A 24106-nucleotide genomic window follows, 5' to 3' on the forward strand; every position below is an offset into this window, starting at 1 on the left:
TTGTTGATTGCTGATGAGAATCTTTTTTTCTTTTGTTTTACATTGTTGATTGCTGATGAGAATCTTTTTTTCTTTTGTTTTACATTGTTGATTGCTGATGAGAATCTTTTTTTTTTGTTTTTCATTGGCATTGGTTTGAGATATAAGAGAGATATATGCTATACATTTATTACATAATAAATAAATAATAAATTAACAAACAATAACAATGGGTATGCATGGTTAAAAGCACTAATATGATGACAGAAAACTGATCATTGTCATTGTTTAAACTCTTTCATAATAAATAAGTTAAAGCACTGTCTATTTTACATTATTTTACACTAATGTCTCAAAGTTTAAGCACTGGTTGTGGAGCACTGTGACTCGGACTAAGATGTTGAGCTTTTTGTTGTCACCCTTGTCGTTGGACTCGTCTATCATTACAGCAAACTTCTCTTCTTTACACATGTCAGTGACTTTGTTGTCCCAATGTGGTGCTAGTGCCTGTGTTACAATGTGTGTGGTCTTTGTACGTCTGCAGGCGAACTTCTGTGCAGTGGGTGAGTCTGGAAACATAACTTTCATACATAGAGTCAAGTGGTCTGCAATCATGAATGGAAGGTTGTGGTCTGCAATAAAGTTGGCAAAAACAGTCTCTGCATAAGTAACTTTGTCAACGTTGTTGCTGTTGGTGAACATAGATGCTACTGATGGAGTTGTTGAAATGGATCCATGCTTCTGCTTGTGAGAAGGGGTCTCACTGTGTCTGGTGATGTCGTTACGGCCCCCATAACAGATCTTGAAGTCTACTTTGCAAGTGGTGCAGTATGCCTGGTCTTGGCCCTTGGAACTGGGTTGGCACCATTTGAAGTCAGCTTTCCAGGCATTGTTAAACTTAGTCATATATTTCTGTTGTTTTGAAACTGGTGTCTTTGAAGACGGAGATAACTGTTGTTTTGGCATTTTGAACACATAATGGTGTACAAAACAATCATTTTGCTTATATAATGTTTCAGTCAGCTTGTGTAGCAAACAGCTCACATTGAGCTGAAACCATTCCTTTTTCCAGTATTTTTATATACAATAAATGTTTTTCTCGGCATCAAAAAACTTCCGATAAATGTTTACACAACAACATTCCATTTTCTATCAATGCCGGTATTTATCGGTATTTACCTTTAATCATCCTTGGCGTGTGCCATAAACAGAAGCCACATAGAGTGATTGATATACCAACACCTTATGATTGTTCAATCAAACTAACTAGCCTTAAGCAGGGATTAAAATCTCCACATGTTGCGTAATCAGGTAATTTCAGTTTACACCGGATACGTTCGATAAACCTCGTGTTTTTACGACTTGTTAAAATCTCGGGTTTTTACGATCTCAATGATAAATTTTGTAAACAAAATAGTAAAAAATGGCGACTGAAAATTTTCATTCATGAAATATTTTCTGCACGGGATTTTTTTCTCTTCGACGGGAGGACGGGAGGGGACCCCTGAAAACGCGAGTTTTGTACTCCCGTCGGGAGGTTCACATGTATGCTTGTAACGTAATATCATCATTTGGAAGGCAACTGCTACTTAAAGTATTGTTACCGCTGATTTCTAGAGCATATTAATCATCAATTTTAATAAAAATTCATATGGACAAGGAAATTTTGGTTCAAAATGGTTATAAGATGTCTCTCTTTGACCCATATAACAATACTTTAAGCCAGTTTTGGACTTTGTCAACTTAGCCCAAAACTAAGCAATGATAAATCCCAGGAAGTACAATACTACACGAATTCCTCTGAAAGGCAGTAAATAACATACCAACTGATGTATTGCACTGAGCACGTCCAATCCTCAGTGTATCCTTAATGTAGGTACCAGATTGTACATCAACACACCAACATACACTTCCTGCACACTGCTCAGCAATGAATGATCCATCCAATACATCACAGTCAGCCACATAGTAGTGTAACTCGGGTAATATATCCGTTTTCACTGAAATTATAAACTTTTTTTTATATTCTTGACAATCATATATACAAGATAAACAAATAATACATACATTTTCACATGATGTGGTTATACAGATAAAATAATTTTACACTACTATAGTTTGGGAAATTACAAATACATATTCATACTTTTTCAACAGTTCAAAAATATGAATTTAATTTGATTTTCTTTTGTTTTACCACCACTTTTAAGGCACCACTTTTAGGTTATTTCGTGGCGGCCAGTTTTTATTGGTGGAGGAAGCCAGAGAAAACAACCAACCTTTTATAGAAAAACTAACAATCCTAGTCAATTAAGATTGGAGTTTAGTGCACCTGCACATGCCAGGTTCAAATTCACAACCCCAGTGTCAAAAATATGGAGATATGGTACGATTGCCAATGACAAGGAATGATATAACTATCCATCTTAGACAAATGGAACACCCTTAAAGTCATTTTCAATTAAAGTTGTATCATCAATCAATAAAATAAACTCTAACCATATTTCATCAAACATTTCATAGTTCTGAACTGATCTCAAGAGTCATAATTAGATATCAGAAGATGTGGTATGAGTGCCAATGAGACAACTCTCTCATCTATTAAAGTCATATTTTGTAAAAGTAAACCATTATAGGTCAAAGTACGGTCTTCAACACAGAGCCTTGGCTCACACCAAACAGAAAGCTATAAAGGGCCCCAAAATGATGGTAAAACATGGCTGTTTAGACTATTTCTGTCCTTAAAATCTTTAAAATTCAATTTTACTTACTTAAACATTCTGCATATGTTTCATTGTAAGCTATACAAACGGTATTTTCTTGGCATGAGAGTTTCTGTAATAAAAACAAACTTGCTGTCAGAATCAATTTGCACAAAATAATATATGGCTTGTCAAGCTTACAAGTACAAAATGTTAAATTACAAACAGTTTACTGATAACTGTATATTAAAAGGTAAAAAAAGTCCCTGTTACATTATCTTTTGGGGTAATACGTAAAATATCCGACACATCTTGATAAATTCTGTGGTAATTACAAGAGCATTATGAAACTTCATTTGCCTCTTGAGTCACATCAAATTACCTTAAAACTGACTTAAAAACTATAAATAATACCTGAACTATGAAAACAAGGTCACACCATAACTTGGGCTTACATTTATTAATAAGATGGTTATTCTTGATGTATTATGCAATTACTGTAAATTCAGAAATTATTGTGAGCATTTATTATTTTGATTTTGTCATTTTAGACTAAAATGCAATTATAATTTTTGCAATATTGAGAAAATACATGTTTAATTCATATAAAAAATTCAAAATTCAAGTTTTAATTATTGGGATTGTATCTCGGTCGCAGCTTTCACAATAATAACATGGCAATTATTTCTGAAATTACAGTATTTAGAAGTTAAAACTGATAAAAACAGCTGGTTCAAAAATAACCTTATATTCAAATAAACTGAAAATTTAACTAAATATTACATCTGAATCATGGACTATTGATCACAACATCCTTTAAAATTATTCATAATTAAACAACCAGAAAATTATGCTGATAGAAACACTATGAGCATATAATGTGGCTTTCAGCAACTAGAAACACAATAAATTAATAAATTTAATTTTGTCTTTAAAAGATTGATGCCATTTATACTTATTGTTTTAAAATCAAATTAGAATTTAAACTTACTTGACAGGCAGATGGTAAATTCAATGAGGTCCCTGCAATATAAATCAAAATTTTGCTAAAATCTTCAAGTTCTTGGGGATCTGTTTGGTCAACTATCATGACAATAATACATACTTAATACAATGGCTAAATAAGGACCTTTTGTTAAAAAAAAACATTTCTAAAAAAAGTCAAAGCATATAAGAATCATTTAAGTGTTTTTTTAAAGATTTTTATGTTATTTGCTATTTTTAGTAATACTTTATAGAAAACAAATCTGTATGATACATGTACAAAAAGATCAATCATTATTGAGACAAATCAAATACCAACCACATGACATGTAACACTGCTTTTCAGTGGAGAACTTGTTCCTGTTGCCATCACAACCACCATAAACAAACTGTTCACATCTATTTGATGTCACATTATAATACCACATTGGAAAGTAACCTTCACACAACCCTGGATCAGGACTACTTAAACACAAGTCAGGGATACCTGAAATTTAAATACTAATTATTTATTGTATTAAGTTATTATCCTTGCCATTTTATATAAAATGCTTTTGGACGACTCTTTGGCTCTTTGTTAATTTTCCCAGAAAGTTCACACCGTAAGCCTGTTCCTAAAAAACAACCTGACAAATCATGCTTATGACGTCTCTTAAGATAAGACACAGTCAAATTGTGTCATCAAGGCTGGGCAAATTTTCACATTTTGAAAAGTCTTTTTTCTAAGTACTGCAACTATGATTTGAAATGGCACCAAGCATTGTTTTATTGTAGGTGAATTTTCAGGATTAAATAGGCCCCAAAAAGTCTATGTCATTTGAAATGTTACTCAACATGTCAAGATATTTGAAATAAGTACCAAATTTTATGAAATGGCATCAAGGTCTTGAAATATTCTTAAATTCATTTACTTATATATACTTTACCTGGTATACATCCTCGAACACATGCTTCATTTGTCAGGAAGTTGTTGCCATTGCCATGACAACCATCTCTATACCTAAATGTTTCACATTTGCCTGTTGCTTGGTTGAAGTATGTTCTGTTTACATATTGTTTGCTGATACATTCACCTGATATAGGTGGCAGTTTACAAACTTCATCAGACATAACTGAAATGAGAAAAAAGTTATATTTTAAAAAGATAAATAAGGGAGAGGGTTTAACCTTAACATATTAAGATAATAAAATAGGATTTTTTTTGTCTCTAACTTTTATAAAAGCAGAATATAGAAAAAACATTTATAAGAAGTCAGTTTGGTATAGTTTCGTCAAAATAACCTAAGAATGTATTTTGCTGATGTATTATTGACTTTCTTGAAATTACATTTTTGCAGTTTTTAATTCAACCTTTAGTCGGGATGATCCTGAGCTATACATGTGCTCAGAATTTGGTTCATTCATAAAGAATGACAACAAATCTAATACAAGAATTAGAGTCAAATAGGTGAACATGATTTTGACAATTAGTGCCCATTTAAAGTGTCACTTTAGATATATCTTTTAATTATATTTCATAACATTTGTCTATTTTTGAAGTGTGCATGTTGATCCTTTGGTCATTTGTCATTGGGTAGGGCTCTAACACCTATTTTTTTACAATCATATACTATTTTTTATTTGAAAAATAGATGTTTACAAAAAAAACTCCAATCTAACACATTTTTGTTCGTTTGGCCTTACCTTGTACAGGGTTCTGACATGTATTTGCACATCCGTTGTAACAACACATTTTACCAGACCCACAGTCTATGTCACTGTTACATTCCTGTTGACAAATTCCTGCTGTAGTCGGCAAAATTACTGGACAAACAAAACTTCCCTTTTTTGATTGAAATATATCATCTCCAGTTCCCGCTCCTCCAAGCAGGGAATCAGTTTTATCATTATCATCAGTTATTTTCTGTAATAAGAACATAATATCAAGCCATGTGGATGAAGCTCGATTCTGTTTGGGATCCTGGGGTGAGTTTAAGCTATAGGACTGCAAATATGGGGGGTTTGTTGTGTCTGCCCAAGAAGGAGTGACCACACCCAACATTTGATTTCCAGATGATCCCTTGGATTGTAAATATGGTGGATTTGTTGTGTCTGCCCAGTAGAGAATTGGAGCAGCTTTTCCCAGCCTACCATATTGCATTCTTTCACACTTTGATATGCCTGTAAATACAAAATGAAATATAAAAAGTGAATAAGAATGTATTATCACTTTATTATTTTTTCTCTGTGTTCTTCAAAAATAAAGCCAATTATTGTATGTGGAGCATCAATTTTCTGTACAAAAAAAGGGGGAAGGAATATGATAGTCTGCTTTGTTACAACTACTTATTATCTGTAATTTAAACAGTTATATATAAATGGTAGTTATATCTATTGGATACCATAAAGAAGCAATTTCCACTGTCACATCTGGGATTATTTTGCACCAAAAATAAAAGTGAAAACATTATTCAATGCACATTAAAATAAACTACAGTGATTTCACCAACAAAACTAGAGGTTCACCTTGGTCTATGTGCATATAAAATGAAGGACACAGATGGATTTATGACAAAAATATGTTTTGGTGATTGGTTTGTAGATCTTTCTTTACTGAACATTCTTGCTGCTTACAATTATCTCTATCTTTATTGAACTTGACAGTAGTTAGTGGAAATTATTTTGTAAAAATTTACAAAATTTATGAAAATTGTTTTAAAATTGACTATAAAGGACAATAACTCCTTAATGACTCAACTGACAATTTTAGTCATACTGTCTTATTTGTAGATCTTACTTTGCTGAACATTTTTGCTGTTTACAGTTTATCTCTATCTAAAATAATATTCAAGATAATAACCAAAAACGGCAAAATTACCTTAAAATTACCAATTCAGGGGCAGCAACCTAACAATAGGTTATCCAATTTATCTGAAAATTTCAGTGCAGATAGATCTTAACCTGATAAACAATTTTACTCACGTCAGATTTGCTCTAAATGCTTTGGTTTCAGAGATATAAGCCAAAATCTACATTTTACCCCCTATGTTCTATTTTTAGCCATGGTGGCCATCTTGGTTTGTTGGCCAGGTCACCTGACACATTTTTTAAACAAGATACATCAATGATGATTGTGGCCAAGTTTGGTTAAATTTTGCCCAGTAGTTTCAGGAGAAGATTTTTGTAAATGTTAAAGACAGACAACGGAGGATGACGGACACCAAGTGATGAGAAAAGCTCACATGGCCTTTCAGGCCAGGTGAGCTAAAAACCCAAGTTGGAGATTTTTATTCATTTATTTCTGTTTTATAATATTAGAAAGAGCCACATGTATGGACTTACCATCAAAACAGCTGTCTACTTTACGATTGATCTGGTCGTAGAACTCAGTAGAACAATCATTACATGGATTGATACGACACACAGCATGTGGATTATTTGGACACACAGCATGTAAACAAAGGTCAATGGCGCAACACTTCATCATCTTTCCATTAGAACATCCTGTGGAAAAGATGGAGAGAATTAAAATCTGTAAAAACTTTAGTAAATCCATCTCAAGGGGATTCGTTTATTTTTGTTGAAACACATTTTCAATGGATTGAGAGAAGAATTTGTGGATATATGTAATTTTTTAAGTCTGCATATATTACAAACATATAGAATATGACCACTTTGTTAAACACCCAAATTCAATGTTAATATACTTATACACACATAAATTGGTTTATAAGGAATAACAATATATCCGAAGTATAGGATAGTGTCAGCCACTTTGTTGTATCCCTTTTATTCTTAACTTTATCTCATAAAGAGATCAGACTACAAGCTACAAAAATGGAAGGCAATGTTTTTATTCAGAAGGAAGATATAGTTAAAAAAATTATGAATAATTTTGATATCATGCTATATTCATGATATTCAAAAGTTTCTTTGCCAGGTAAATGAAAATCCAAATTATATATTTCAAAGGAATAACATTTCTGACTGATATTTTAAAATTTGTTCTTATGGTGTGCTGTTATACCAAGGTCCAAGGTCGAGGGGAGGGCTGAGAGTTCACAAACATGTTTTATCAAGGTAAATTCTATACGACCCAGCTGTCACAATCTTAAGTCATTCAGTGGTTTTAGTTGATTGCGGTTGTTCATATTTGTTTTTCCCTCATAGTTTTGTCACAATTTGATTTTTCCTCTGAATGGTGTCACATTTTTTCATGTCAGAGTCTTTCATAGCGGACTATTATAAAGTTAAGCCAGTATGGATTTGCTCATTGTAGAAGGATGTATGATGACTTATATAGCTACTTACATGTACATCCATGTCATTTCAACTCTGTTGAATAGTTGTTTCATTGACAATAACACCACACATCTCCTTATCTTTATTATAGTATTAATGAATGGGTGTTTTTATAATGGCCCTGTTATATGTCCAAGGTCTGTAATAATGGTCGAGGAAGTCTGTAAAGGCCCAAGGCATATAACAGGGCCATTATAAAAACACCCATTTCTTAATACATGTATTTACCAACTGTACTCTCTTACTCTTTTAATGACAGTTTAGTTTGAACAAAATAATCTGTACTTCACCATGATAAAGCTTTAAATATACCAAATATCCAAGATATTAAGTTGAAAGAAGTTATGTGTTGAAAAACAGGATGAACAGTGATCCCTTTATATGGTTCTTTATAACTCTTTAATGTTTGTTACTGGTTACTAAATTAAACAAAATACAAAAAGGTATTATACTCTTTACAACTTATTTTATTAACTTTATTAAAAACCCTTACTGGGCTTAATACAGACAAACTGGGCATTAATACAGGGCCATTACAGAAAAACAGGGCCATTACAGAAAAAACAGGGCCATTACAGAAAAACAGGGCCAATACAGAAAATATGTAATTTTTAATAAATATTATTAATTAACTGGAGCTTATTTGACTAAATACGAGTAAAACTGTCAATTCGATAATTTTGTCCTATAAGGCCAATACGGATTTTTCCGTATTGGCCCGGGTTTAGCAAGCCCAATATTAGCATATTCGATTAGCTCTAGACTAATCGGTTGAAATCCCGATAACTCTAGAGAACTACGGCTAGTGTCGTCTGACAGGAGAAAATGACAACAAAACGATGGAGCAATAGCTCTATAAAAAATATAGATGATGCGATGGATGCGTTAGTTGAAGACTATTTTCACTACGACGATTTATCTAATAGGGAGGCAGAGTACATCAAGAGAAATCTCGCGGATGTCAATGGGGAAGGAAATTTGATTCTGGAAGAAGTTGATTCAGCGAATTTCAACTTCCCAAATGAAATTCTGCAGGACATTGAAAATGCACAGAATCATGAGATTGACGAATCAGACAAAGAAAATAGCTCGAGTAGCAAGAGGTTTCGCTCTGTCACTGATGAAGACACTGACTCTTTTCTAGCTTTAAGTGTTAACAAGAACACAAAAACTAAAACAAAGAGTGACTTGAAAGTGATGCTGGATTTTTTCATATCTGTTGGAGAAATGCGTGATTCAGTGGAAATACCTGCCAAAGACTTGGACAGTCTGTTATCAAGATTTTTTCTTGGAGTCCTGAAGAAAAATGGTGACGAATATGAGCCTGACTCTTTATCCTCTATGTTCAACAGCTTGGATAGACATTTGAAGGACTCAAAAAGTAGTATAAGGTACGATTATTTTCATGTAGATTATTTGATATCTGTGAGACATGTAACTCCCTTGTCTTGATATAGCATGATAGCCTTTGCATTATTCTGTCAAGCATTATGACTCGAATATTCAGTGCCAATATTTTAATTTTAGCCTTGTGTCATTTTTTTGGGTAAAAACTATATATATCATCTGGGTCAATGTGGTTTTGATGATCTTAAGCTTGTGTACAATGAATATTCCTTGGTTTCTCTTTGCTATAAGTATAAAACATGTACATACAAAAATTACATGTCAGATATTATGCATATCTTTTCTTTAATGTTTCAGTATTAAAAAGGATCCTGAGTTCAACCACACAAGACGGGTATTAGAAGCGAAGCGAAAGGCATTAAAGTCATTGGGCAAGGGCAGTAAGCCAAACAGAGCTGAACCTTTGACGACTGAGGAAATCCAAATCTTGAGGGAGAAAGGCGTTATTGGAACACGTAAGTTTTAAAAAAATGTTGTATTCCAGCGTGTCAGTCAGTAACTTTTAATTAAACATTTTTCTAACCTTGTGGCAAACAAATTATTTTATTTCCTTGTCGCCCTCTATCCATCCCTGATTATTAAATGGTTGTTCTAATAAAAAATGTTTAAAATACACATAAGGTCTTGAACAATGAGAGTGTCTCCAGAGGTCTTTTGCATTTTGATACAGTATTTGTCCTTTAAATACTATTTTAAGTTGGATATTTACATTAAGATACATGTATTTTAGTTAAGTTCTTTTTTTTTTCTTTTTCCAGAAAACCCTGATGCATTACTGAATGCTGTGTTTTTAAATAATGCAACATACTTTGGTCTACGAGGTCGACAAGACCATGTTAACATGACATGGGGAGATGTCAAGTTAAAAGCTACATCTGATGGAAAGGAGTATTTGGAATTTAATGGTGAGATTATGTTATGATTTCCATCATTTAAATAGTTGATATTTTAAATCTTTTAGAAATCACAGAATATATACTTCTGTGGATAATGGATGTACATGTACAACAGTCCTGACAAAAGTTGGTAATTTGTGCTTTTAAGGATATTAACCATTGTTTTATATTTATCAAAACAAATCTTATTTACTATGCAATACATGTTTTTTGTTATATAAAAGTGAAAGTTTTGTACAGACAGGAAGGATAATTCTTCTTTAAATATTGACATAAGCATACTTTTTTCAGAAAGAAGCACCAAAACCCGTAGTGGAGCAAAAAGCAGGGATTTCCGGGATATTACGCCAAAGATTTTCGGGGAAGGAGGAAGTAATTGCCCTATTCATGTTTACAAGGAATACAAACGGCATAGACCTCAATGACATTAACTGATGAACATAGATTTTATTTGAGGCCTTTAGATAATAAACATGAGGAAATATGGTACACTCGCCAAACCATAGGCAAAGATAAATTAGGTAAAATGGTAAAAAATATGGCAGAAAAAGGAGATCTTCAAGGAAGAAAGGTTAATCATTCGGGACGTAAAACTTTTGCTACCACACTACTTCAAAATGGTAGACCTGCCAATGAAGTTGCTCAATTAGGAGGCTGGAAAGGCATTAGTACCTTAACTCATTATTCAGTACCGTCTATTGAACAACAGCAACAAGCTTCTCACACAATATCTAAGGTCATGTTGCCGAACTCAGATTTACAGACGACATCAGATTCAGAGGAACCTTGTGAACTTTCAAACTCAAATACATTAGTTCATAATAATTTAAATGCAAATGTATCAAATACAAATAATCAAACTGCTAACAAACATGACAACCCAATGGCCATGTTTGCAGGTGCAACTATAACAGGTGGTGTTTTCAATATTAACATATACTCAGGGGAAAGAAAGAATACTATAAACTGCAGCCAAGAGCTTTAATCTGAAAACTAGATAAAAACATGTTTTTTACTTGTTGTGTTTATTTACTGTTGATTATTTAATAAAATTGTTACTATTTTATTGTTTTGATTAAAATCCTCAATTTTCATTGATACATATTCAAATCACTACTATTGAAGTCCTGAATGTCAGATTTTCACACTATTTTCAATCTTCATATTGGCCCGGCTAGAGTTCATATTGGACTGGTTAATTAATAAAGGTATCATTGCGTAACAATTTTCATATTGGCTTAGTTATAGGTCCTCGGGCAGCCATATTGGCCTTCGGCTTCGCCTCAGGCCAATATGGTACCCTCGGACCTATAACTAAGCCAATATGAAAATTGTTACGCAATAATACCATAGTCATTTTTGGCAATAATGTACTTAGTTTTAATTAATATTGAACTGGCAAAATGTTTTAATTACAACTATTTCAATGTTTCTATCATCAACTAATCTGATGTAGTTACCTGGTGTTGGTAAACTTCTTCTGTCTCTTTCAGCTGGAAAAAAACAATAGAATAATTTAGTTTCAAGTTCAAATTCATCACAATTCCTTCAATGTTGCACTAACTAGTCTTCAAACAGGAGTTAAAAGATTATTTTAACTAGAAAACTTACATATCAACAACTGAAGGCACAATTTAGTGTAAGACACAGCACAAATAATGAATACTGATGCTAAACAGTTCATGTGAAATCAATTTTGTTTTCTTAAATTTTGACATTAGGCCTTGAAGGCATAAAACTTTGCTCAGTGCTCTGAGCACTAAAATCATGCTCAAAACATGAAATCCAGCAATTTGATTGGTTGATTTTCGAGTCTGAGTACAAAATTGATGCTCAAAAGTTTTATGACCGTGAGGCCTGGACTTAAGGAAGTGTTCTATGAGGCATAACCTTACCACAAAACAGTAAATATTTCACTAAAACAACAGCCATGGTCATAATAACAACGATCACTTTTTAAATACTCACTGGTAAGCATGCCATCTGGTGGCACACACTGGTCCCCTAATCCATTAAAGCAGCATTTATCATCAGGTCCAGAACAATCATCGTCAGACTTGCAGCCATCGTCTAATAAATCCATCATGGTCCATTGATCAGGACTTGGACAACTTCCTGCTCTGGTTGCTAATAAAAAACATCACAAAATTTAAAGGCTATTTGACATTTGTTTTATAACTAAATACTTGATTTGTTCCATCAAAATATATTCATATCTCAAAATCTGAGCTCAAGGCATTCAAACAATTTGTTTTGAATCAATAAAACTAGAGGTCAGAAAAAAATTGTGTAGTAAAAAACACTATAAATATACACAACTGATTTCTAAATTATCAACTTCTAAAGAAATCTTCCAGGCACAGTCTATATAAGTCAAATGGCCTTTAACTTAACAGTTAATTATCCCACTATTAAAGGATAGATACAAACTGATTTAGATTTTTTTCTTTCCAATATCTGTTTATATTGGAAATTATTATTATAAGGCATTTAAGTTTCAATAAATTGTCAGTTAGTCACTAGTTGAGTATTGGACCTTTCTGGTGCACTTAGTTTATCAAGGTGTATAGGATCTAGGATCAATATAATGCTCAATTTTAGGGGTTTTCACTCTTGATATTTCTGTCAATTTGTATTTTTTTTTTTGTATTTGTATTTTTGTGTCGGTTTTACCTGTCATGTCTGTAGATAGAACAAAATTAAGAGTAAAATAAAAGTACTCATCTAATAAATTGAAATTTCAGCATGCTTGTTTGAAAGGCTTGAATTTGTTATATAATGCAGTGCAAAATTATACCTTTTGAGCAATCTGGGTTTCCCCTTACATCTGAATCTTTTATTTTCGTTCCATTTGAATGCACACACCAGCAGATTCCATGTGAATCTAAACACTGTTTCTTCTGAAATTGTCCATCACTATCACATCTATTAAATATATAATTTGATTTACATTTAAGAATTGATTCTACTATTTCAGATTTTGTAAATGATTGCTAAAAAATTATGTTTTCTGAAATTAACAGTCCTAATTTGCATGCAAGTTCCTCATAATGAAAATATCATTTCTAGTGCATATTATAGTACTAACCATTTTTTTCTATCTATTTTATAAAATATTTTAAATTCTAAAGAATTGAATTCTTTTACTTCTCACTCAGGATTCTTTATTTAATAACTCTGTTCTATTTTTAAGTAAGATAATAGCATGATTCTCTTTTTTTCTATACTAAAAGTACCTACTGATTATAAAATTTAGGAAATGTGGATCAATAACAAATGTGAAATGAGTAAACTATACCCATTTAGACCAGTAGACATAGATGTGAACAATTTCAATTCCCTACTCCACAAGTGGTAAGCGCATAATTTGTAGTTTTTGTACTATTTCATACTATAGAAATGATAGTAAGTCATGGATTATTTCCTTTGTCGATTTGCGCATTTTTAGCAAATCAGTTGTATAGAATTTATATGTCGGTATTCAAACATAGTAAATACTTTTTGAATGTTGTAATATTTGTGGAGTTTAATTGTGAACTTTCATGTACTTGCGAGAAGTAATTTTATGGGTTACATGTGTACATTTTCTGTTAAATCTAATTTTTAGATTTTCATTCAAGAGAACTGTTCATCTTTCTTAAACAAGTTAATAACATTTTTTGCTGTTACAAAATTTACCATATAAACAAAATTTTCATCAATTTATTAAGCGAAATATTGTGTGAATATAAAAACAATTTTTTTATAAGTTATAACATGTATAATAACACTCTATTCACAATCATGACAATGCAGACATGATACACATTGCAAGAATCATTGTTAAAACTTGAAGAAATTTAGTTTTTTTAGTTTTTTTTAATAAATATGTACATGACATTTAATAAATGAAAATAACTGACCCATATCATAAAGCACCTCTGGTTTATGAAAATATCAAATCGTTTCTGTGGATTCATTATATTCTAAATTATATTCAACATCCAATTACCTTCAGAAGAAAGAATTCACTTTAATTGGGTTTTTTTTATATTATAAAATCATAATACATTTGAAACATAAATATTTTTTAAAAGATGGTTTTCCAAAAAATACCTATTTCAATAATAAACATAATTTTCTAAAAATACTATAATTATTCATGCTAGTGCGTCAATTCTAAAAATAGCTCACTGGGATTTTGCAAGCTCAAACATATCTTACCAGTACATTTTGAAAATTACAGGGTATATAAATTAAGGGGATGTGAAATTAATGTGATCACATTTAAGTTATAACAAAGGAAATAACAACAAAAGGAAAAAAACCTTTATATATAGCATTATCAACTCTGATTTCAATCAGAAAAACCAGTTTAAGGTAAATTTAGATTATTTATTTTGAGAATATTAGATGTTTAAATCTTTATATGCAATATATATGCATGGTTGCATTTTGTTAACTTGTCATTTGGTTTCTGGTGGAGAAGTTGTCTAACTGGTAATCATTCCATATCTTCTTATTTAATATATATATGTAAGACTCAGATCGACGTCCGGTCTCAAATCGACGTCCGTGTCTCAAATCGACGTCCAAATCTGACGTCACAATAAAATAACATTCATTCCAAATCGACGGCCAATTTTATGTCTAATCGACGTCCATTCTTTTGGTTTCTCTAATCGACGTCCAATTTTAAGCTTCTCAAATCAACGTCCGTTTGGACACAAAATATAAAATTTAACTGAACCGGCAAAAGCAGCTGAAACCGTTAGATTTTTAAACAAAATTGTGACAAATAAGATCTATTAAAGAAAAAAAAAAACATTTATGTAAACAGGTAGTGAAATCAGTTTTTAAATTTTAGAGACTACGTGAAAACTAGAGGCTCTAAAGAGCCTGTGTCGCTCACCTTGGTCTATGTGCATATTAAACAAAGGACACAAATGGATTCATGACAAAATTGTATTTTGGTGATGGTGATGTGTTTGAAGTTCTTACTTTACTGAACGATTTTGCTTCTTACAATTATATCTATCATGAACTTTGCCCATTAGTAACAGAGAACTATATTTGGTAAAAATTTACATAAATTTACCAAATTAATGAAAATTGTTAAAAATTGACTATAAAGGGCAATAACTCCTTAAGGGGTCAATTGACCATTTAGGTCATGTTGACTTATTTGTAGATCTTACTTTGCTGAACATTATTGCTGTTTACAGTTTATCGCTATCTATAATAGTATTCAAGATAACCAAAAACGGCAAAATTTCTTTAAAAATTACCAATTGGAGGGCAGCAACCCAACAACCAGTTGTCCAATTCATCTGAAAAATTCAGGGCAGATAGATATTGACTTGATTAACAATTTAACTTCTTGTCAGATTTGCTCTAGATGCTTTGGTTTCATAGTTATAAGCAAAAAACTGCATTTTACCCCTATGTTCTATTTTTAGCCGTGGCGGCCATCTTGGTTGAATGGCCAGGTCATCGGACACATTTTTCAAACTAGATACCCCAAAGATGATTGTGGCCTAGTAGTTTCAGTGGAGATTTTGTAAAAGATTACTTAGATTTATGAAAAATGGTTAAAGATTGACTATAAAGGGCAATAACTCCTAAAGGGGTCAACTGACCATTTTGGTCATGTTGACTTATTTGTAGATCTTACTTTGCTGAACATTATTGCTGTTTACAATTTATCTCTATCTATAATAATATTCAAGATAATAACCAAAAACAGCAAAATTTCCTCAAAATTACCAATTCAGGGGCAGCAACCCAACAACCGATTGACCGATTCATCTGAAAATTTCAGGGCAGATAGTTCTTGACCTGATAAACATTTTTATCCCATGTCAGATTTCCTCAAAATGCTTTGGTTTTTGAGTTATAAGCCAAAAACTGCATTTTACCCCTATGTTCTATTTTTAGCGGTGGCGGCCATCTTGGTTGGTTGACCAGGTCACGCCACACATTTTTCAAACTAGATACCCCAAAGATGATTGTGGCCAAGTTTGGATTAATTTGGCCAAGTAGTTTCAGAGGAGAAGATTTTTGTAAAAGATTACTTTAATTAACGAAAAATGGTTAAAAATTGACTATAAAGGGCAATAACTCCTAAACGGGTCAACTGACCATTTTGGTCATGGTGACTTATTTGTAGATCTTACTTTGCTGAACATTATTGCTGTTTACAGTTTATCTCTAACTATAATAATATTCAAGATAATAACCAAAAACAGCAAAATTTCTTCAAAATTACCAATTCAGGGGCAGCAACCCAACAACCGATTGACCGATTCATCTGAAAATTTCAGGGCAGATAGATCTTGACCTGATAAACATTTTTACCCCCATGTCAGATTTGCTCTAAATGCTTTGGTTTTTGAGTTATAAGCCAAAAACTGCATTTTACCCCTATGTTCTATTTTTAGCCGTGGCGGCCATCTTGGTTGGTTGACCGGGTCACGCCACACATTTTTTAAACTAGATACCCCAATGATGATTGTGGCCAAGTTTGGTTTGATTTGGCCCAGTAGTTTCAGAGGAGAAGATTTTTGTAAAAGTTAACGACGACGGACGACGACGACGGACGACGACGGACGACGGACGCCAAGTGATGAGAAAAGCTCACTTGGCCCTTCGGGCCAGGTGAGCTAATAAGGAGATATGGTATGATTTTCAATGGGACAACTATCCACCAGAGTTCAAATAAAGGGGATGTCAGCGTCGATTATAGGCATCCGTATGGCTTTTAACAATGATAAAAACCCATACCGTTAAAGGTTGTAATAGGCCACGACATGAATAATGTAAACAATTCAAATTATAAAATTAACGGTCTTATTAATATAAAAAAAAAACTATTCCGAAAAACAAAAATGACAGACATAAATCATCGAAAACCATTGCACTTCAGTCCCATAAAGAATATGTCGGGGTTAAACATGTGTGTGCGTGTAAAGCAAAATTATATCCGGGTGAAATTTGATCCGGAGGAAAAAATGTCACAGTAGTTGTTGTTATTTTTTTATCCGGAGGAAACTATTTCCCTGGGATATTTTATCCTTTGCCGTGAAATTCTATCTGGGTAGTTAACTTATTGAATAGTTATTAGAAAAAAATATCCTTTAAAAATACAATGAAATAATAATAGTGTATTTGAAATAAAGCGAAATTGTTAAAAAAATATATATTATAATGGGAAATAATTTCACAAATTATCCTTGAAAAAATTTCCTGAAATACAAAAAAATGTATTCAAGTCCATATCATCCTTTTAAAAAGAAAATTATCATGAAACATAGGGAAGAATTTCAGAATCGTAATTGTGAAAATAATAAGGTTAGTGAAATTCATGTAAAAGTGAGTTGTTTTCAGATCTCAGTACACATATAAATTTAAAAGTAAGGTAGAAATATAGTTGCATATTGCTACTGTTAACAGTAATAGAAAAATTTGATTATGATGATATTTTTAACTATATAAATAGTTTTGTCTGGGGACAGAGATGTAGTTGTTGATTATATGTAAATCAGATAAATCATAGCATAACAATATATTGGAACAATAGCATGTTTAACAGCTGGATAGTTTTTACCTGTGAAATGTTATCTGTCTTATTAAATCAAGTTGTAAGTCATCTTTTTATATAAATGAATATATAAAAAATAAGATTCAAATAAAAATTTCGCTATAAAATAGATTCAGAAATATATTATATTAATGTCTTTAAAATATAAATTGCTCATAATTACCTCCCTTTGATAAATTATGCAAATTTAGTCTACCTTTGTGAAACATTTTATAATTATAGTTGGGTATACATTGATTGTGAATAACTTACATAGTAGTTAATGGGACTCTATTTCACACGGTTCTGTGAAATATAGTACGGCAAATATATACCGGTACATACTATCCGCATAGATAGATTTTCACTCCTCTGGAAAAAATCAACCTGTGAAATACCATGCCTGGAAAAAAATTACCGGGACAAATTATCCTCAGGATAAAATATCACAGAGGAAGAAATAAACCGTTACATGCGCACTTAACCTAGACCAGTGGTGTAACAGCACAACATAGAACATGCTAACAATTTCTTGCGTATATGATTCACTCCAGGTGTAAAACTTAGACATTTGTTGAAAATATCTTACAGAGTCAGAATTATAATTCTCTCAAAACAATTCGCTGTACTTCTTTATTTTGTGTTGAAGACTGAATAATGCCCTCTAGATGGCGTTTGGTCTCTTTGTCGTTGGGTTGCTTTTACCCTTAAATGCATGTCATTTATTAATAGGAATAGGAATGACACGTACACACTATTATGTAGATCGAGTGTATTAACTTTTTATCAAAATAAACATTTTAAAATATGCATGTTCCCTATTTCGGGTTGAAAAAAATCTATATGGAAAGTATCATAATGTTTGAAAGTTTAGTTGTCGTAAGAACCCAACAAAACACGTACATGTATAAGTGTAAATTAAGTCTAGTAATTTATTATTTATTGATATTGGACATCAATTATAAAAGACGACTACAATCAATCGGACGTCGGTTGTCACATTGGACGTCGATTTGAGGAACGGACGTCGATTTGAGAAACAGACGTCGATTAGAGGCCGGACGTCGATCTGAGTCTTCTTATTTAATTTAGATTATTTATTTTGAGAATATTAGATGTTTAAATCTTTATATGCAATATATATGCATGGTTGTTAACTTGTCATTTGGTTTCTGGTGGAGAAGTTGTCTAACTGGTAATCATTCCATATCTTCTTATTTAATATATATATGTTGAACATGTTGAATGTTAACATCAAGGAGATTTGATCATTTAATTCATTGGTTTTTTTTTCAAATTCATTGATTCCATATCCTATATTTCCATCAATGACTTGGTCATGTTGGTTTTGGTATCAATTTAATTTCAACACATGCATTCAATTTGTTTAACAGTAGCCAAAAGTATTAACACCTGACGATAAAAAGCATTCATACCCTAAATAATCAGTACTGATGTGATGCCCTTTATAGGCACCATTAATTGGGAAATAACAATATTCTATTCAATCTATAATAGAACTAGAGGCTCTTAATTAAGAGCCTGTGCCCCTCACCTTGGTCTATGTGCATATTAAACAAAGGACACAGATGGATTCATGACAAAATTGTGTTTTGGTGATGGTGATGTGTTTGTAGATCTTACTTTACTAAACATTTTTGCTACTTACAATTTTCTCTATCTATAATGAACTTGGCCCTTTAGTTACAGAGGAAAATATTTTGTAAACATTTACAAAAATTTACCAAATTAATGAAAATTGTTAAAAATTGACTATAAAGGGCTATAACTCCTTAAGGGGTCAACTGACCATTTTGGTCATGTGGACTTATTTGTAGATCTTACTATGCTGAACATTATTACTGTTTACAGTTTATCTCTATCTATAATAGTATTCAAGATAATTACCAAAAACTGCAAAATTTCCTTAAAAATACCAATTCAGGGGCAGCAACCCAACAACCAGTTGTCCAATTCATCTGAAAATTTCAGGGCAGATAGATCTTGGCTTGACAAACAATTTTACCCATGTCAGATTTGCTCTAAATGCTTTGGTTTCAGAGTTATAAGCCAAAATCTACAATTAACCCCTATGTTCTATTTTTAGCCATGGCGGCAATCTTGGTTGGTTGAATTGGCCACGTCACCGGACACATTTTTAAAACTAAGATACCCAAATGATGATTGTGGCCAAGTTTGGTTAAATTTGGCCAAGTAGTTTCAGAGCAGAAGATTTTTGTAAAAGTTAACTACGCCGCCAGACGCCTGAAGTGATGAAAAAACCTCACTTAGGGCCAGATGAGCTACAAAAACAAATATATATGCAGTATGACACAAAATCAGTCCATGCACAGCAAAAACAAAAAACACACAAAAAGCAAAGAAGCACTGTGCTTTTATTACTGTTCTTATCTCAACATGCTCAATGTGTCAAGGCCTTTAACCATTGTTAACAACGCCAAGTTAGAAAACTCATTGCAAGTTTGAAACAGACCCTTTTATGATATTAGCACTGGCTTGAGTGGGATTCTTTGCTAAAATAATTTGGAAAGACTCAAATTGTAAGATGTAACACTACCAAATTGGTCCGGTAAATGACATCATTCATGTAATGTTAATCCAAATGAAGTACATTGTATAAAATGTGATCATGGTAATGAAAGTCAAAGAAAAGGAATTATTAAGGCAGTGTTTCACAAATTTATCAAAAGCTTTAAGTGCAATGAAATGTCATTTTTTTATGATAATTAATAAAAAAAATTAATTACTTAATTAACCATGTGTACTGTACATGTTTTGGAAACTGTTTGATTCAAATTATAAGAAAAAATGTCCACTAAATACTGAAATTCAGCTCGAAAAAGTTTGTACACCTTATGACCTGAGATTTCATTCTTCAATGCAGGTCATGACCTGCATTTTCATTGTCGTTGACGGGTATGCAATGTCGTGATGAGCCTTTTTCATATAAAATTTAAAGACTGTCAACAAATTGTTTTTAAAACTTTAGGAAATTGTGATTGTTTGATAAAAATGTATATATTTATATAGCTTTCACATCTTCTGTGATTGCTTAGGTTTTATTACATTAATGGTTAAAGTTTTTAAAATACATAAGAAGAACATTTTGGGTATAATTTATAGTTGTACATGTAGTATATCAATGAGACAAAATTCCACCCAACACAAATAACCAAAATATATCTTTAATACTTGTAAAATTTGTGTTTCTTATTTTTATTGAAAAAAATGGTGGAAATATCATAAATTTAACTCTGCTGAAGCAGCAACACCATATAGATGTACTGCCTGTTTAGTTTAGTTTAGTTTTAGTTTAAACATATTTATTTATAGTGGATTGGAAACAAGTTTTGCAACTTATATTAATCCCTTTCCACTTTGCAGGTGCGAGTGCTGCCTTGTAGCAGCATTAGCCTACTCTTTTTCGAAATCTACAAGGGTGTCTTTAACGTGGCTCTCTCTTAACACGGGTCAGCCATTTATCGTCCCCTTCCGACAGACTATCATCGTTTCCTCAAGACCATACTCGCAGATGGTGTCAAGGGAGAGCTGAAAATTGAGTTCCTGAAATTTTCATCCCAAACGGGAATCGAACCAGCAACCTTTGTGTCATCCAAAAAAGATGTTATATATGCATGTATACTTATAAGTTATATTGTTGTAGGATGGAGGAACCTGTTATAGAACAGATCATATGTTTTCACTGCAAGAAGAAGACAAACAACATAAAAATGGAATTAATAATAGATGCAGCTGGAAGAAGAAGAGTTAAAGCTTTTTGTGAAATTTGCAAAAACGAAAAATCAATGTTCGTTTGAATTGAAGTACAAACATTTTATTAAATCAGATAGCAAAATAAACTAGTTAAACTAGATTGATTTTTTTGTGTGGCCTTTTTTTTACTGCAACAATGAGTCTCATTTAAATATACATGTTTTCCTCGTTTTTTTCAATATCAAAATGTTGAGTTCCTCACATTTTTGAGGTTATCATGGTTATGAATGTGATCCTTTCTTGCCTGGTCTGTAAACAACAATTGAATTTGTTTTTCTTCAGTAATAAATTTTATCAATAAAATAAATGTTTGAAGCCCCCCTCTAGGTGCTGGGTTTTCTTACTTTGTTGAATACCCATTGGCGGCAGTGGGTTTTTTCTGCTTTTGGGTTGGGTTGCATTTAATTGTCTATTTGAAACATTTCCTGTTTCCATTCTCAATTTTATTGCTAGCATATGATCATTGTCAGATGTATTTGAAATAATGACAATGAATGAGATGTGGACCATGATAGACAATGAGACAACTAAATTTGAACATTATCATAGTTAAAATGAAGTGGATTTAAGCATCTATAGGTCACCCTACTACATATTACCTTGAGCAACACATATACTCATCTATATAAGGGTCAGACATGACAAAATGGTAACAAAATCAGGCTAATGACTTGTAACAGGTTGTACAATATATCATTGAATTTTGCAGAGTTAAATATTTTATAAGTGCTCATCTAAAACCCTCCCCTTGAACCTGGGACAGAAGTGTTACTGTGATAACATATGTACATGTACAACAAAAAATAACAAACTGTAAAAATCAGTTTGAAAAGACGTCTGACTCATCAATGTGCTTGATGGATCGTCGTACGATGTAGATGTTGATGTAGATGATTCAAATCTGCATGAAGCAAATAAGCCAAGTGAACGTCACACTCAACTCTAAAACATATCAATAAACCAGATAAAAAAACCCAGACAAAACATAGAAAGGCTTGACATTAAACATGCTTTGTGAGGTCTATATTAAGAGGGTGGTAAAGGGTTATTTTTGTGCAACGTGATCACCGTTTTTTATTTCACGTTCAACGTGTTTTTACTTTTTTATTTGACATTCAGTCGTGCAAGAGTCATTCAACGTGTTCTGCTTATTTAATTTAACCTGCATAGCGATTTTTAAATGCTTATTTTGCGTGCTCCGTATTTTCAAATAAAATTCAACCTTGGCAGGGATCGTCCAGAAAAAATGGATTCAATTTTATTTTTTGATAAAGCGGAAAGGCCTTTGATGTTGTTCCTTATCGATTTTAAAGTTTTCAAGTACAACAGAGAGTTTACACATACATGAAGACAGTGACTCAGTCTCAAAAGGTTCACATCAAAGTCTTTATTTTTCGTGCAACGTTCATGACAGAAATCATTTCACGTTCAACGTGAAATGATGTCTTCTTTCACGTTTTTCCTTGCAAGCACCCCCCTTTACCACCCTCTATTAACCCTCCCCCTATACCTCTAGATAATGTAGAATAAACAAACATCCACAGGCAAAAAAAAAAGTATGCATGTTTACTGTACCCCTACCTACCCTAAAGTTTTTATTTTTGATTAAGCACTGTTAAAGTCACAATGTTGCTCCCATAGACTCAATGTAAAAAAAAATTAAAAAATAAAAGAAAATCCCTACCTACAATGACCTACCTACCCTGTTTTTTTTTCAGCATTTGCATGATTTGACAGTAAACACACCTACTTTTTTGTTTGACCACACAGTTAAACACTGTTTAAAAGAAATTCAAAATTCTAACATTGAGCTCCATCATGTTTACATGTACAACATGGTATATTTCAGGGAGGATGCCTCTTCCTATATTATCTATATGTACAATAAAATTGAGAATAGAAGTATGTATACACAGATATACTTAAGGAATGGACCCTTCATATATATAATTTATATATAACAAGAATGTGTCCACAGTACACGGATGCCCCACTCACACTATCATTTTCTATGTATAGTGGACCGTGAAATTGGAATAAATTCTCTAATTTGGCATTAAATTTAGAATGATCTTATCAAAGGGAACATGTATACTAATTAAGTTTCAAGTTGATTGGACTTCTACTTCATCAAAAACTACCTTGACCAAAAACTTTAACCTGAAATTTGCACTATCATTTTCTATGTTCAGTGAACCATAAATTTGGGGTCAACTCTAATTTGGCATTACAATTAGAAAAATCATATCCTACTCCTAGGGCACATGTAAACTAAGTTTCAAGTTGATTGGACTTCAACTTCATCAAAAACTACCTTGACCAAAAACTTTAACCTGAAGCGGGACAGACGGACGAACGAACGGACGAACGGACGCACAGACCAGAAAACATAATGCCCCTCTACTATCGTAGATGGGGCATAAAAAAAGTTTTAAAAACTTACAAAAACATCACAGCCATTATTGTACTCAGTAATTCAAGATCTTCAAAACTGCACGCACACA

General features: G+C 32.4%; 2 protein-coding genes and 1 long non-coding RNA gene across 3 annotated transcripts in view; 2 read left to right on the forward strand and 1 right to left on the reverse strand.

Moving 5' to 3' along the window:
* Positions 1-24106, reverse strand: part of LOC143063532 (uncharacterized) — an 80848-nt gene that overhangs the window by 22438 nt on the left and 34304 nt on the right. The window contains exons 6-15 of the mRNA XM_076235735.1: positions 13047-13174; positions 12218-12376; positions 11710-11742; positions 6987-7148; positions 5349-5825; positions 4592-4777; positions 3985-4152; positions 3673-3704; positions 2751-2814; positions 1803-1979 (exon numbers count right to left, since the gene is read on the reverse strand). Coding sequence (XP_076091850.1) covers positions 1803-1979; positions 2751-2814; positions 3673-3704; positions 3985-4152; positions 4592-4777; positions 5349-5825; positions 6987-7148; positions 11710-11742; positions 12218-12376; positions 13047-13174 — 1586 coding nt within the window. The remainder of the gene's footprint in view (positions 1-1802; positions 1980-2750; positions 2815-3672; positions 3705-3984; positions 4153-4591; positions 4778-5348; positions 5826-6986; positions 7149-11709; positions 11743-12217; positions 12377-13046; positions 13175-24106) is intronic.
* Positions 8628-10674, forward strand: LOC143061938 (uncharacterized protein KIAA1958-like). The gene is made up of 4 exons (XM_076233800.1): positions 8628-9337; positions 9651-9808; positions 10112-10258; positions 10541-10674. The coding sequence occupies exons 1-4, from the start codon at positions 8772-8774 to the stop codon at positions 10672-10674; spliced, it is 1005 nt and encodes a 334-aa protein (XP_076089915.1). The 5' UTR covers positions 8628-8771.
* LOC143062231 (uncharacterized) lies at positions 14454-21702 on the forward strand. Its single transcript, XR_012974621.1, has 2 exons — positions 14454-14608; positions 21493-21702. It is a non-coding gene; the product is annotated as an uncharacterized LOC143062231 (long non-coding RNA).

Source organism: Mytilus galloprovincialis, chromosome 2 (genome assembly GCF_965363235.1).
Source record: "Mytilus galloprovincialis chromosome 2, xbMytGall1.hap1.1, whole genome shotgun sequence".
Lineage (NCBI taxonomy): Eukaryota > Metazoa > Mollusca > Bivalvia > Mytilida > Mytilidae > Mytilus > Mytilus galloprovincialis.